This window comes from Podarcis erhardii, assembly GCF_964252035.2.
Source record: "Podarcis erhardii genome assembly, chromosome: 5".
NCBI lineage: Eukaryota > Metazoa > Chordata > Lepidosauria > Squamata > Lacertidae > Podarcis > Podarcis erhardii.
The window spans coordinates 88,537,486-88,553,242 of record NC_138509.1 but is presented as its reverse complement, the minus strand read 5'-3'; the positions used below and the strand labels follow the sequence as shown (position 1 = coordinate 88,553,242).

The 15,757-nt window shown below is 44.0% G+C and overlaps 1 protein-coding gene across 6 annotated transcripts in view; it reads right to left on the bottom strand.

Annotated features, from left to right (window-relative positions):
* NAALADL2 (N-acetylated alpha-linked acidic dipeptidase like 2) overlaps positions 1 to 15,757 on the bottom strand; it is an 821,817-nt gene that overhangs the window by 550,165 nt on the left and 255,895 nt on the right. For 3 of the 6 annotated variants that reach the window (XM_081862365.1, XM_081862366.1, XM_081862370.1), the window contains exon 1: positions 10,281 to 10,489. The exons of 2 other annotated variants lie outside the window; for them this stretch is intronic. In XM_081862365.1, the coding sequence (XP_081718491.1) occupies positions 10,281 to 10,323 (43 nt within the window). In that variant the 5' untranslated portion in view covers positions 10,324 to 10,489. One more of the 6 variants, XM_081862369.1, reaches the window with a different exon arrangement.

Sequence of the window (15,757 nt, the reverse complement as noted above, 5' to 3'; positions counted from 1 at the left end):
CTGTACGCCGGCTCCCTCAGCCAATAAAGTGAGATGAGTGCTGCAACCTCAGAGTCGTCCGCGACTGGACCTAATGGTCAGAGACCCCTTTACCTTTATCTAGTTCAGTAAGTGATGCAGCAAATACCAATTTCAAGCTAGAATATGCCTCAGTGGTACAGCATGCAGTTTGCATGCAAGAAATCCCTGGTTCAATCACCAGCACCAGCTTGGAGAGCCCCTTCCACTCAGAAATGGACCAATGGTCTGACTCCTTGACATCTTCCCATGATTCCACATTACTTGGAAATAATGTTTTATGATTTCTGTGGACCACCCCATCTAGGCCAAGGGAGGGGAATCTATGGTCCACCAGATACTTCTGGACTATATCTCTCATAAACCCCAGCCAGCATGGTCAATGATGATGGGAGTTGTAGTCCAACATCATCTGGTGGGCCCCAGGTCCCTCGTCTCCATCGTAGGTCAGTGATCGGTTCCATGTAATTGAACCCAACATGCAAAGGAAATTCACGCCATTCGCTCCAGGCAAAGCACAAACCCTGATGTGGCAGGTTGTCTGTATTAAATGCAAGTTGCAGATATCAACAGACTCCTGAAAACTGATAGAACATGAGCCACTTGGGCAGCAACCACCATTTCCCCCCTAGGCTATGTTTGTTTGCATTTGGGGAGGGAGTGTCTAGCCAACTTTATTGAGAATGTCACTAACAAACTATAGCTAAGAAACTGGTCTGTTTAGCCATTCCATCACAGCACAATCCACCCAGCACTGACCAGTATTAAAGATCATGGTTTCACTGGTATGTGTGTGTGTGTGTTTGTGTGTGTGTGTGTGTGTGTGTGTGTGCACATGTGTGTGTTTGCTAGGGGTCTGTGAGGATAGGGTGCTGGACTAGGTGGGCCACTGGCCAGTACACTTTTATGAAAAGGAAATAATGCACTTGTTTTTTTTAAAAAAACAATTAGGCATATGCTAAAAGTTTCATTAGCAACTGTGTGTGCAGATGGCCTTTTCAGTAGTGGCGCCTGCCCTGTGGAACGCCCTCCCATCAGATGTCAAGGAAATAAACAAACATCTGACTTTTAGAAGACATCTGAAGGCAGCCCTGTTAAGGGAAGTTTTTAATGTTTGATGTTTTATTCTGTTTTTAATCTGTAAAAGGCGAAAGATTTATACGATCTGAGGTGAAACCAGAGTATTATTCTGTTTTTAATCTGGGAGCTGCCCAGAGAAGATGGGGAAACCCAGCCAGATGGGCGGGGTATAAGTAATAATTTATTAATTATATTATCATTTATTATTATTATTATTATTATTATTATTATTATTTGGTGTGAGGAACATCTCATTCATGTTTGTACTTAACCTTGTGGGGAAGCGGAGAGTTACTATTTACACCAATGCATAGCTGTCAGCTTTTCCCTTTCCTTGCGAGGAATCCTATTCGGAATAAGGGAATTTCCCTTTAAAAAAGGGAAACGTCAACACTTATGCACCAATGGGAGCTTTCCCCATTGCAATGCAGGGGAGAGGATGATGGCTTGTTTAATCAGGTATTAGTAGCACTATATCCGAGGCTGGGGAGTGTAGAGAGTTAATCCATTTAAACTCCTGGAGGGTCCATAGCTGAAAGGTATCTCCCAGTTTAAAAAGGATTTCAGGCAGCACAGCTGGGAATAAGCATAACACAGGTGTAGACAGATGATAGCTCACTAGCAAAGAATATGCTTTACATGCAGAACACCCCCTCCCCCATGTTGGAATCAACCTGCATTAAAAAAACCTGCATGGAAATGTACACCTAACTAGCATTTAAATGCACATTTTGGATGCATTTTTTCATAAAACAACACATTTCAAAACATATTTTAACACTCATTTTGATACATTCTTTTTTTTTTAAGGAGAGAATTGCCCTCACAATTTGGAGAATTATAAACTCCAAAGGATAACTATGTTCTGATCTGAACAGGAAGTGTAGATCAGGTTAGTTTGTATTAGACTTAGCAAAGATCAAATTCCTCAGCTATCCCTGGTGTAAGGCAGCACCCATAAATCTGGGGTGGTACTCAATGCTAGTCTTACTCTGAGTAGATTCATTGAAGTTAATGGACATAACCAAGGGGACAATCCAAGCACAAGATCCACGCAGATGAGCGAATGATGGATCTCTGACTCATCTGGGGCTATACGGGAGTAACCCCCATCATCCCTTACTGGTTCAGCTGAAGCTGGTATAAGTTCCCCAAAAGGGGCATTCTGGGAGTGTGGCATGGGAGGGACTGAGCAGAGGGAGAAACTTACACTGGATGCTCCATCACATGACCTGGCAACCTGGCAGAACTTACACCAGGAAAAAGGGTGGAATAAATCCAATTCCTTTAAAAAAAATTTAAAAGGATTTTTATTGATACAACAAGAAAAAAAAATACAAGTACTAAATTAAACACAAGAATAACCATAGACACATAATTTTCTTAGCAAACAATAAAACATATATTGGTCTTAAGTGTGGGAGTCATAAAGCCAAGGCAGAGGCTTGTAAATACCACAGGGTGCCCCCTGACCTCAGCTGACCAGCACTCTGAGCTTTACAATGTATTAGGATGTATTGATCTTAAATGGAGTTGTGTTTCCTCTGGGCAGTGTTTCCTTATATGGAGAGGGGAGTGTCAAACCATTACCAGGCATGTAACGTGAGACATTGCCAGATGACCATGCGGTTGGTGAGGACAAAGGATAATAAAAAGTTACCAGAGGAGAGGGAAGCAAAAGGAGCTGCTCTTACCATCCATGAAAATACTCGCTGCCTCTTTGAGTCTTCTTTCTATACTATGCTAAGCACCATCTATGACGGCAGGACTCCGACACTTAAGACTAAAGACCTGACCTCCCGTCTATTCCATATTTCAATTCCATATTACTTATTGCCAATACACACTTTTATCATAATTAAACTTGGAATAAATCCAATTCCAAGTGTACCAGGCTTGGGTTGCTTTCACCAACAGTAGCCTCCCTCCTGGATTTGAATCTGTTGTACTTTGTGCCAGCGTTAAGGCTTGCTCCCTAACTTAGATCCAGATAATACTGAAGTACTGTTCGTGGGTGGTTTCCTAGACAACCTGGGATTCTTAGGATAGGAGGTTGCCTGCTCTTGAAGGAACAGGTACACAGTTTGGGGGTACTTCATGATCCATCACTGTCAGGTGGCCTCAGTGGCAGGGACTGCCTTCTATCAACTGCTGGTGGCCCAGCTTTACCCCTATCTGCACAGGGATAGCATCACCTTTGTTGTCTATACTCAGGTAATCTCTGAGTTAGATCACTGCAATGCATTATACATAGGGCTGCCTCTGAAAACAGTTTGGAAACTTCAACTGGTGCAGAATTCCCGGTCCTATGTTTCAGCATAGGACACTAATTCTTACTTCTGAGTAGACATAGGAACATAGGAATCTTCCTTCTTTCCAGTTGGACCATTGGTCCATCTAGGCGGTTGGAGGATGGATGGCGGCTAACAGATTGAGGTTGAATCTTGACAAGACAGAAGTACTGTTTTGGGGGAATAGGGGGCGGGCAGGTGTGGAGGACTCCCTCATCCTGAATGGGGCAACTGTGTCCCTGAAGGACCAGGTGTGCAGCCTGGGATTCATTTTGGACTCACAGCTGTCCATGGAGGTGCAGGTCAATTCTGTGTCCAGGGCAGCTGTTTATCAGCTCAGTCTGGTATGCCGGTTAAGACCCTACTGTTTCACCAGAGTGGTGCATGCTCTGGTTCTCTCCCGCTTGGACTACTGCAATGCACTCTACGTGGGGCTAGCTTTGAAGGTGACCCGGAAACTACAACTAATCCAGAATATGGCAGCTAGACTGGTGACTGGGAGCGGCCGCCGAGACCATATAACACTGGAAAGACCGACATCGGCTCCCAGTATGTTTCCGAGCACAATTCAAAGTGTTGGTGCTGATCTTTAAAGCCCTAAACGGCCTCGGCCCAGTATACCTGAAGGAGCATCTCCACCCCCATCGTCCAGTCCACTGAGGTCCAGCTCCAAGGGCCTTCTGGCGGTTACCTCGCTGTGAGAAATGAGGTTACAGGGAACCAAGCAGAGGGCCTTCTTGGTAGTGTTGCCCGCCTTGTGGAATGCCCTCCCATCATGTCAAGGATATAAACAACTACCCAACTTTCAGAAGACATCTGAAGGCAGCCCTGTTGAGGGAAGTTTTTAATGTTTGATCTTTTACCATGTTTTTAATGTTCTGTTGGGAGCCGCCCAGAGTAACTGGGGAAACCCAACCAGATGGGTGGGGTATAAATAAATATTATCATTATCATCATTATTATTATTATTATTATTATTATTATTATTAGTTCAGTACTGTCTACACTGACAGGCAGTGGCTCTCCAGGGGTTCAGACAAGAATCACTCCCATCCCTACCTGGAGATGCTGAAGATTAAACCTAGGACCTTCTGCTTGCAATGCAGATGTTCTCCCTCTAAGCCAGGCATAGCCAAACTTGACCCTCCAGATGTTTTGTGACTACAACTCCCATCATCCCTAGCTAACAGGACCAGTGGTCAGGGATGATGGGAACTGTAGTCCCAAAACATCTGGAGGGCCAAGTTTGGCCATGCCTGCTCTAAGCTATACACCTCCCCACAATGATTAAGTTTGCACCCTAAATTAGTTGGGTTTGTTTTTCAACTTGCCCCCAAAACCATTCATTTCACTCTTTCCCTTCCGCTTCTCATTGCACTGGGATGGTGTTACCTTCAGCTCTTGCTGAATTAGCAGGGATGCTTTGCTAAGAGACAATCAAGCCGGCACACCTGTGAATGTTGGAAAGGCTCCTAAAACCAAGTGAGCACAGGAGCACAGGGACGGAAAGCTGGAGCTCTCGGTTCTATTTCTAGTGCTTCACAGCTGACACGGTATACCACTCTGGGCAAAACAGTTAACCTTGCTGTACTTTAGCTCTCCCCCCACCCCACGCACCGTAAAATCAATATTTGCAGGTTGCAGTATGATTTGTCAATTAGGCTGTGTTTGTTTCAGTCGTAGCGGCACCACGGTGACATGCCACCCCTCTTCGCTGAGCGCTTTGTGCATCTGTCGTTGCATCCAATTAAAAAGTTTTCGACAATGCAAATGCATATGCTAAGCAGAGGCTTTACAGCTGCTCTGAAGCGGATGAGAAAACTCTTGCCATCTATTTCTGAAGGGCATGAAACATACGGTTGGCACTAGCTGGGCAGGGGTGTCTTCAAGCCGGCTTTGGTGCAGCCCGAGTTGATGGACATGGCATTGCCTCACTGCCAACACTGCGATGGGGGGGGGGGGATTCAATTCTGTTTGCATTTATAAAAGCAAACCTCTCAAATTCACACATTCTGAAATAATATGAGAACTGAAATCTACAGATTTTGTGATGCAGTTCTCCAAGCCTTTTTTCCTTTTTTTTTTTTTTTAAAAAAAAACAACAAATTCCTTCCAGTAGCACCTTAAAGACCAACTAAGTCAGTTCTTGGTATGAGCTTTCGTGTGCATGCACACTTCTTCAGATACACTGAAACAGAAGTCACCAGACCCTTCTATATAGTGAGAAGGTGGGGAGGGGTATTACTCAGAAGGGTGGTGGGAATGGGTGATTGGCAGATAGCTGTGATGAGCCTGTTGACGACTCTTAATGACTGCAATAGGTCTTACCATTCCCACCACCCTTCTGAGTAATACCCCTCCCCACCTTCTCACTATATAGAAGGGTCTGGAAACTTCTGTTTCAGTGTATCTGAAGAAGTGTGCATGCACACGAAAGCTCATACCAAGAACTGACTTAGTTGGTCTTTAAGGTGCTACTGGAAGGAATTTTTTTTTTTAAAAAAAAAGTGTGTATTATGGGGAATATGCATAAAAATCGATATACCAGTGAAAGTTGCATAAGAAAACATTAAAGTAGCAAAGGGGGGGGGGATATGCATACAAAACTGCATACAAAAACGTTTTCATTAGGAGACGTTTGCACTAAAAGGCTGGTGAATTTTCACAATTTCAACTGCTGCAGAAATGGGGTGAACTGAATTCAAGACTGGATAAATGAGAAACTGAAGTTGACAGGCTAGCCTTCCATCCCCAGACATGCATCACTTTCTATGCATGATAGCCAACAGACTAGCATTTGAATCTCACTTAACAGTGGCAATGGGAAGGCGTCCTCCACTGATGGCAGCACACTCGCTTAATGGTGCACAGCAGCCCGTGTGGCACACACAGCTTTCTTCTCAGGCATCTATCTGGCACCTGAGAATGCCACCTCATTCTGCCCAGTGGGAGGACCAACCCTGGATGCAGATTTTCAGGGGGGGGGGGCAGGGACTGCATGGGAGAGACGAGACGGGTGTTCTGTTGCACAAGCAAAAGAGGAATGGCAGCACTGGATAAAACTCAGTGGCTTTCCTTTCAAATGTCACACTGACCGCTGAGTTACCAAAGAAGTGTGTGATGCTGGAGTTAGGACCAATATTGTGGTGGGGTCCCACAGCCCCTCTGTGCATCGCAATGTGCTGTCAAATAATCAGGTGAAGAATGCCATATGTGCTCTACACATTCTTAATTCTATTGTATTTCTCAATGGCTTTTAACTACCAGCTGTTTAAAATTAATTTATTTACAACAACAACAACCACATCCCAGGAAAATAGAGACAATGAATATGTGTGGAAATCTGGTTCCACACCCTAATATGTATATTAAGTCCTGGGGTGTGATCTGAAGGATTAGGAAGCTGTTGGAAGCTAAACAGGTCTGAGTTTCCACAATGTCTAAATGTGCCTTACCTGTGCCTTTAGACTTCATGATGGGCGAAAGACAGGCTATGAATACAAGAAATTACCTCAAACTTCCTCAGATACATAAAGTCTTTGAATTATGTGCCAATTTGAAACAAGCAGCCATCAAAAGGCCTATTATTTGGTGTTTACTTTCTACCTGTTCCAAAAACCACACCCTGCTTGCTTTAGGCTTCACGTTAATCCACATGAAAATGAGCATCTGCATATTTCACCATCACAATCTGAAATGCTTGCTCAAGGTGGTGGAGAGATAAGGAGAGCAAAAAACCAAAAAGGCAAAAGTCTCCCTCTAAAGTTACATTACCAGCTCCCTGGATAAACACATCTGCAGTGAGTGAACACAAGGGGAGGGGGATGGTTCAATTCCTATTTCCCAAACCAATATGCAAAGTGATGTGCGGCTGTCTTTTAAGATTCACACCTCTCTGAAATGTGTGATGCAGTACGCCAACTCAAAAATGCATTAAAAAATGAGTGTATTAAGGCAAAGTGTCACAAATGTGTGTGTGTGTGTGTGTGTGTGTGTGAAAGTAATGTGTAAAAAATGCATTATATTAGGGAAAGTGCTTTGCAAAAATGCTTTTATAATTATCATCATCATCATCATCAGATTTAAAACAAAGATTGAAGTTTCAAATATTGATAACCTGAGTAGAATGGACTCAACACAACATCTCCTTAGGAAGACATTATCTAATTCAGATAGATGCTGGAGGTGCATCCAGGGATGTTTTGTGTTGTTCTCAACTTCTTGTCCATTTCCATTTTGCACTGGTGAAATCTTTGATATTCACAGATGTCTGTGTGTTGCGCGCTTTTAAATCACATTCCCATGGTGTGAGAATTAACAACACAGCAACAAACAAACAAAAGATTTTGTGAGCCCTTAAGGCTGATAAAATACTTTGAACCTGGAAGGATAAATACCTACCATCTATTTTGAAATGGTCTGCAGATCTTAACACTTTTGCTACATTTGAATGCACTTTTTATAAACACCAGCTTCACTTGGATACCTAGTCAAACATTTGGATGGCATGCATCCATCACTATGTGCAAAACAGTAATACTGAACTGATGTTTAGAGTGTTGCTGTGAGCTGGTGGTTCTCTTCTTGTTGTTTTTTCCTCTCCTTCCCTCCCTCTATCCACTTTTTTTCTTTAATAATTTTGCATGCAAATATTATTTCATTATTTATTTCTTATCCACCTTTCCCCATAAGGTGAAAGGGCAGGTTACAACAATTTGAAAATACAGATTACAATCAAGAGGATAGGGTAAGTTCCAAAATATATATAAAAAAGGCAAAGGACCCCTGACAGTTAAGTCCAGCCGTGAATGACTCTGGGGTCGCGGCACTCATCTCACTTTACTGGCTGAGGAAGCTGACGTTTTTCTGCAGACAGTTTTTCCAAGCATGACTAAGCCGCTTCCGGCAAAACCAGAGCAGCACACAGGAATGCCATTTAACTTTCCACCAGAGCGGTACCTATTTATCTATGTGCACTTTGATGTGCGTTCGAACTGCTAGGTTGGCAGGAGCAGGGACTGAAAAACAGGAGCTCACCCCATCACAGGGATTCGAACCACCAACCTTCCGATCGGCAAGCCCTAGGCTCTGTGGTTTAGACCACAGCACCACCCGCGTCCCACAATATATATCAGGTGTCAAAGGCATATACTATGCAATGAGGGTCCCAGGTGCACCTCTGTAAGAGATAGTTCCACAGCTTAGGGAGCATGACAGATGATAACTTCTCTCAGCCCCCAGCCCCCCCAAAATTTTTTTTTTATGAAGATGGATGGTAGAACTACCAAGCAGGCCCCCTCTGCTAATCTTCACACCAAGAGGTTTAGTAGGTCTCTCTTCTCAGTAGTGGTGCCCGCCCTGTGGAACGCCCTTCCATCAGATGCCAAGGAAATAAACAACTATCCGACTTTTAGAAGACATCTGAAGGCAGCCCTGTTTAGAGCAGTTTTTAATGTTTGAAGTTTTATTCTGTTTTTAATGTTAGGTGAAAGCCACCCAAAGTTGCTGGGGAAACCCAGCCAGATGGGCGGGGTGGAAATAAATTATCATCATCATCATCATCTGGAGCAATCTGCTAGAGCTGCCATCTTGGCTCTTACCTGGCCCTTTGCCTAGCCAAGTCACAAACCTTGCCTATTTGTTTCGCCCTGAACAAATTTTGTGTGCTATCTCAACTTTCCTTGTTTAAGGAATTCTGAGGCATTCTTTTACTTAATGTACCCCACAGCTTTCTTAGCTGTGCCTCCATCCATCATCCTGAAGTGGTCGGGTCTTCCTAAAGGAGCCACTAAAAAGAGGGAACCATATTGGCAGTCATGTCACCTAACAGGCCTCATTGTTCTGATCTGCAGGTGTAGTCACACCTGAGTGAGAAGCATTTTTAAAACAAAATTTGTGCTCTTTGATTTTTTAAAAAACGCAACAATAATAAAATGGGGCTAGGGAGTTTTCCCACTTCCACTTCCACCACTACCACCCCGGCCCATTCAGAGGGCATTCAGCAAAGCTTTGTTATGAAACAGCTTCCCCAGACACATTACTGGCACATTTGCTTACCTGCCCACAGGTATGGATCTTAGTTATTTGGGGGCCAAAAAGAGGAATGGGGGGGTGGATAAAAGTACAGCAATGTGTGCAGTTTGCCTGGTTGCCAAGGAAGAATTTGTATTCACCAGGGATTATCATACAGTTGGCTATGTACACACCTATCCAGAATCATCTGTCATGAAGATAAGCCATTGTTTCATATGTCACCACCAAGTTTAATAAACATACGTTGTACAGCAACATGCAAAAGCCTATTTGCCGGTAAGCAGGTCCTATTGAATTTTAACAGGGACTGCAACTAAGTAAACATGTTTAGGACTGGTCTAGCTGGCTCTGCAAAATAACTGTTACAGTCAAATTAGTTCTTCGGCTGATAGGAGCACCAGTAAATTTGCAAGTGCGTATATTTTCCTGGATTTTGATACGCCATGTCCTCAAGTTAACTTTTTCCTCATTGCAAACTGAAGACAGTCCTCCAACTCAAGGAAACTGCAAACCGCAAAATATAACCTGCAACAACCACAAGGAACCGGAAGCTAAATGCTGACTTTCATCCAAGAATGGCATGTTTCCCAGTCCTTTTAAAAACACAGTCGAACTCAGCACAACTCCTCGGAATCGAGGAGGCATTTCCAAGAAAAAGAGAACATAAAAGGATCGCAGGAAGGGACCGGGTTTTCCCCTCTTTCCCAGAGAACACATCCACGTGCAGGCGCAAAGCTCCACCAGGGATGACAGACAGCTGCTGCCTGTAGCTTCCGAGAGCTAAACATTAACCGCCTCAAACCTAATCCTTGTTCCTCGCAGACAACAAAGGTGATCTCACCGCTTGCACGCACTTACCTTGCAAGGGGGGATTTGCGAAGCTCTTTTCTTTCTCTCCCATGTCCTAAGGATTGTGGGATGTGGGGAAGAAAACAGCAGGATCTTTGCGGAGAAACCAGGCAGTGCCCAGCTGAGTCGGTGACTGGGAAAGTTTGACCTCCTGACTTCCTACTGTAGCAATGTAACCGTACACCTTACTTTCTTCTGGGAATAATTAGCAACCTGCCTTCCCGAGTTACCTGGGCTCGCCTGACCTGTTTCTCTGTTCTCTATAAAGTGACATCACATCCTTTGATCTCCTCTGCTGAATTACCATGTGCTTCGGACAACGCGGCAGCTGTCTAACTTTGGACTCTCTTATTCACTCTCTCTTTCTAATCACTCCTCTGTTACTTTCACTTCTAGGCAGAACGCTGCTTGTGCTGTGTTCATTGTTACCAGCTAATGTGACTAGTCACAACACCGAAGGCTTGGGATTCCTAGTGTCTGTTTCTTTTTTGTGCACCTGATTGCAGGAGAGGTGGGAATTTGGGGACAGCAGCAAGTAATGTCAGTTAGCTAATATCTGGGTTCACTGGGAGGGTCAAAAAAATTCCATAGAAATAGGGAAAGGATCTTAGGAAAGTTTTAAAAAGGCCCAACCTTAACCACATTCCAGCCTGAACTGCATGATATGATCATACTTTAAAAGCACATCTCCAGCTGTCTCTGTCTGCAAGGAAAAGGCCAACTTTTTCTGGCAACTCTCCCTGATAAATCAGTAAAGATTTGTGGCATGCTTTTTTCAACTGACTTTTTGCAACTTGTCGTGCTTCTGGTTTCAGACCCCTCCTCTTAGTCTCTAAAAGCAAAACCTCTCACGGGGCAGATTCATCTTGTCTCTAGATGTACATGGGTGTAAAAGCCCATGTGTGAATGCTAAGGAAACATGGAGCACACAGAACGACATAAAACAGAATGAAGGGGTTGTAGCCAGGGCCGGATTTGGGTTTGATGAGTCCCTAGGCTACTGAAGGTAATGGGGCCCTTTATATGTCCTGCTGTCCTTTGTAAACAACAAATTGTCACTGTGTTTTGTGTTGAATATATGCTATATGGTAATTTATGGACCTAATAGACCTAATTTATGGACCTAAGTATGGACCTAAAGCCATTTGCACATGCAGAATGTAGGCATCCTATATATAGAAATGAGCAAACCAGTGATATTTTAGGGAGCAGGCTAGCAGGCAGGGCCCATTACTTACGTCATAGGAGCCTACACAACACAAAACACTCTTGCTGTATGTAGGTTTTATTTGTTTTTTATCTTATATTTTGGAAATGTACATCCAGTTGTTGTTGTTGTTGTTTTCCTTTAATTTTTGGGGGGGACCCCCAAGAGAGTGGGGCCCTAAGCTTACTCCCAGATAAGTGGGCTTAGGATTGCAACTGAAACCATTCTTTTATGAGAATAATACCAAACAAGCCCTGTTGCGCAAGCAGAACTTGGTTTGTGCAGCATAACTACAGACAGTGCCGGATTTACGTATAAGCTAAACAAGCTATAGCCCTAGTGAATTCAATAAGCTTTACTTCTGAGAAGACATTGTTAAGGGTTGCACTGTAAGTTCTGTACTTCTGTTGCAAGCAGGGCCATATATATAATGCCTCCTGCGATGAGATTTTAAGATGAGGCAACTGTGAGTTGGAAGGGACCCTGAGAGTCATCTCAACACACAGTCCCCCATCCAATTTGAAACCATACCAGACCCTGCTTAGCTTTTTGAAATGTCCTAGTAGTTTACTGCTGCCCCACTGGGGAGATGCAGGGCAGCTCATGTGGTACACACAGCAGTGGACTTCAAGTGCTGCCCGCTTGCCAGCATCTGCCACCTGCACTGGTTAGGAGATTGTTTTGACTCTTAGTATTACAGTGGTACCTCGGGATACATACGCTTCAGGTTACATTTGCTTCAGGTTACAGACTCCGCTAACCCAGAAATAGTACCTCGGGTTAAGAAATTTGCTTCAGGATGAGAACAGAAATCGTGCTCTGGCAGCGCGGCAGCAGCAGGAGGCCCAATTAACTAAAGTGGTGCTTCAGGTTAAGAACAGTTTCAGGTTAAGAACGGACCTCCAGAACATACTTAACCAGTACTGCACAGTGGTACCTCGGGATGCGAATGGGATCCATCCGGAGCCCTGTTCGCATCCTGAACCCAACGTAAGATGCGACAGCGCATTTGCGCGTGCGCAGGTCACGTTTTGCCGCTTCCGCACATGCGTGTGACGTCATTTTGAGCGTCTGCGCATGCACGAGGGGTGAAACCGGAAGTAACGTGCTCCGTTACTTCCGGGTTGCTGTGGAGCGCAACTCGAACGCACTCAACCTGAAGCACATTCAACCCAAGGTATGACTGGAGAGGAAAGCAAGGATTGCAAAACTGAACAAAGAATGGGGGGAAATGTTCTTCTACCCTTCTCCTTTCAGCCCAAGGGCAGAATTGCAAAGATAATCTTATCTGAGCCACGAGTTTGTTGTCTGAGGAAATATTTACTTTCTCCCTCCCCACATACATTGAAGGAATAGCAAGCATGTTGAAATGTAATTCTGCAGTAAATTGGTAATGAACAATTGGATATATTTTTTTCAACAACAACAAAAAAATAGGAAGAAATGAAACCTTGCGATTTATTTTATCCTGGTGTTTACAGAGCTATCAACTGGAGCAATGCAAACAGAGTTACAACCTTATTGTGCAAATACCCTGCATATTAAACTAATACACATAGTAAAATACAACACGGCATTGTGTGCCAATAGTCATTTGTTCCCATTTAGAGTACTCTGTAAAATGTCATCTAATTAAGAAGGCTGAGCGTTATCATGCCCTTATATGCTGTGAAGGAAGAAGCAAGACTATTCTAGGGTTTGTTTGTTTGTTTGTTTGTATTTATTTGCAGAATGGTTTCCTGAGTTGTCTACAGGAGACATGGATCCACCTATTGACAATTCGGGTCAATTTTGCATGCACTCATTCACAAATCCATTTTTTAAAAATGTGCTCCCATCTTCTGCATTAATCAATAATTAACTAATCTGCATTAATATGAAAATTTATTTTCAAATTAATCCCGAAATAAGTATTTCAATATGTGTTTTTGTTGTTGAAATGTATGCATTTCTAAATGTATTTACCGCAAAGCATGGATTTTAATTATATTACACACACACACACACACACACACACACACACATACATAAATACAGTGGTACCTCGGGTTAAGTACTTAATTCGTTCCGGAGGTCCGTTCTTAACCTGAAACTGTTCTTAACCTGAAGCACCACTTTAGCTAATGGGGCCTCCTGCTGCTGCCGTGCCGCCGGAGCACGATTTCCGTTCTCATCCTGAAGCAAAGTTCTTAACCTGAAGCACTATTTCTGGGTTAGCAGAGTCTGTAACCTGAAGCGTATGTAACCTGAAGCATATGTAACCCGAGGTACCACTATATACACACACACACACACACACACACACACACACAGAACTGGAATTTAGAGAAGCCCAGAACCTAAAAAGTTATTAGGACCCCATCTCTGTATTAGTCTAGGAGGTCACTTTGCTTAACAATGAAGACCATACACAGACATTCTCGATGCAGTGACATTCCCATTTTTCATGCATGCACATGCACAAACACATTTATATCATTTTGAGCCCACTGCAGAAAAGGGAATTTTGTTTGTTTGTTTAGTACACCATTTCCCACCTTTCCTGAAGGATCTCAAGGTAACATTCACATACCTCCCCCCTCTCTTTTACTCTGAGTGCTATTTTGTAACTAGTAGATTAGACTGACAGGCAATAAATGTTGTTACCCAGCAGCCTTTGAAGCTGAGAGGAGCACGGCACCTCAGCCTGTCCCCCTCACCATGGCATTATACCAACTATGCCACACCATCCTCATCCAAATCAAAACATCTCTGGGGACGGACGGACCCAATCATGTCCAACAACCAGATAAAGCTGTAAATCCAGCAAATAAGCATTCCCTAGAGAAGCGCAGCTAATTACCATAAACAAGGTTTAGGTTAAAGGTAAAGGTAAAGAGACCCCTGACCATTAGGTCCAGTCGTGGCCGACTCTGGGGTTGCATCGCTCATCTCGCTTTATTGGCCAAGGGAGCAGATGTACAGCTTCCGGGTCATGTGGCCAGCATGACTATGCCGCTTCTGGCGAACCAGAGCAGTGCACGGAAACGCTGTTTACCTTCCCGCTGGAGTGGTACCTATTTATCTACTTGCACTTTGATGTGCTTTTGAACTGCTAGGTTGGCAGGGGCAGGGACTGAGCAACGGGAGCTCACCCCGTTACAGGGATTTGAACCGCTGACCTTCTGATCGGCAAGTCCTAGGTTCTGTGGTTTAACCCACAGCGCCACCCACGTCCCTAAGGTTTAGGTTAGGTTCATTCAATTTATACATCGTTTCCCACAAACTCAAAGTCCCAATGTGATTTACAGACAAGGCAGACAACAGCAACCATCACATAAACTCCCCCCCCCTTGCTAAACTGTTCTTAATTTTGTTAGGTAATCGAAATATTTCACAGTGAAACATAGAGTCAGGTGGTGGCTTACCTGGGGGGGAAAGTATTATTTTTTTAATGCCCCCCCATCTCACCCCAAAATCAGCATGAGAGTTAAGCAGATGCTGAAATCCCTCTGCCCTGAAAACTAACTGTAATAGAACTTGAAAGTGCTGGATTTTGGCTGGATTTCACACGCTGCTTATTTGGGGCGGGGCGGGGCGATTAAACCTGGTATCTGTTTGCCACAGATATTTCCATGGCCATTTTGCCCCCTTCACAGGTGAACCCACTGTGGGAAATGCACCTTCAATCTCCCTCGTGTGTTTCCCACAGTCTAGCTAGCAGCCTTTTTACTTCTTCTTCTTCTTTTCTACATAGCAGCCACTTCATAGTTCCAAGAGACAAATTCTTTGCGTCGGGATCTGATTTCAAGATAGAATTTAATCTTTCATCTGACACAGCCAGTACAGACCACACCTGAGCAGGTTCGAACAAGAGAGAATAGCTCTTTTCTGTCATATTGGTTTACTGTGAATAATGGGGAGAAGCCGGGACTCATACGGCTGCTCTACAGTACAGCAAGGTGCCTCGGTTATTATTCTGCTCTGGGAGTCAGACTAGTTCTGATGGTACGGAGCCAAACTTGGGACGGGGATCCCCACTCAACCATGAATCTCTGCATAGGGCTCTGAAACTCTGCAGAACCACTGCCGGTCCCTGCAAACAATTTTGAGCTAGGTGGACTGAGCTTCCTATGTAGAAGTACAGGATAGCCCTACAGACACAAGCAGTGCATCTGCTTCCCTGAACAGGGCAGAGTGATGGTGATGTCAGGGTTGTGCGAGTGCACTGATAGAGACAATCTATGTTCCACCTTCTGTCAGAGGCAGTAAAAGCGGGTGGTGCTGTGGTCTAAACCAC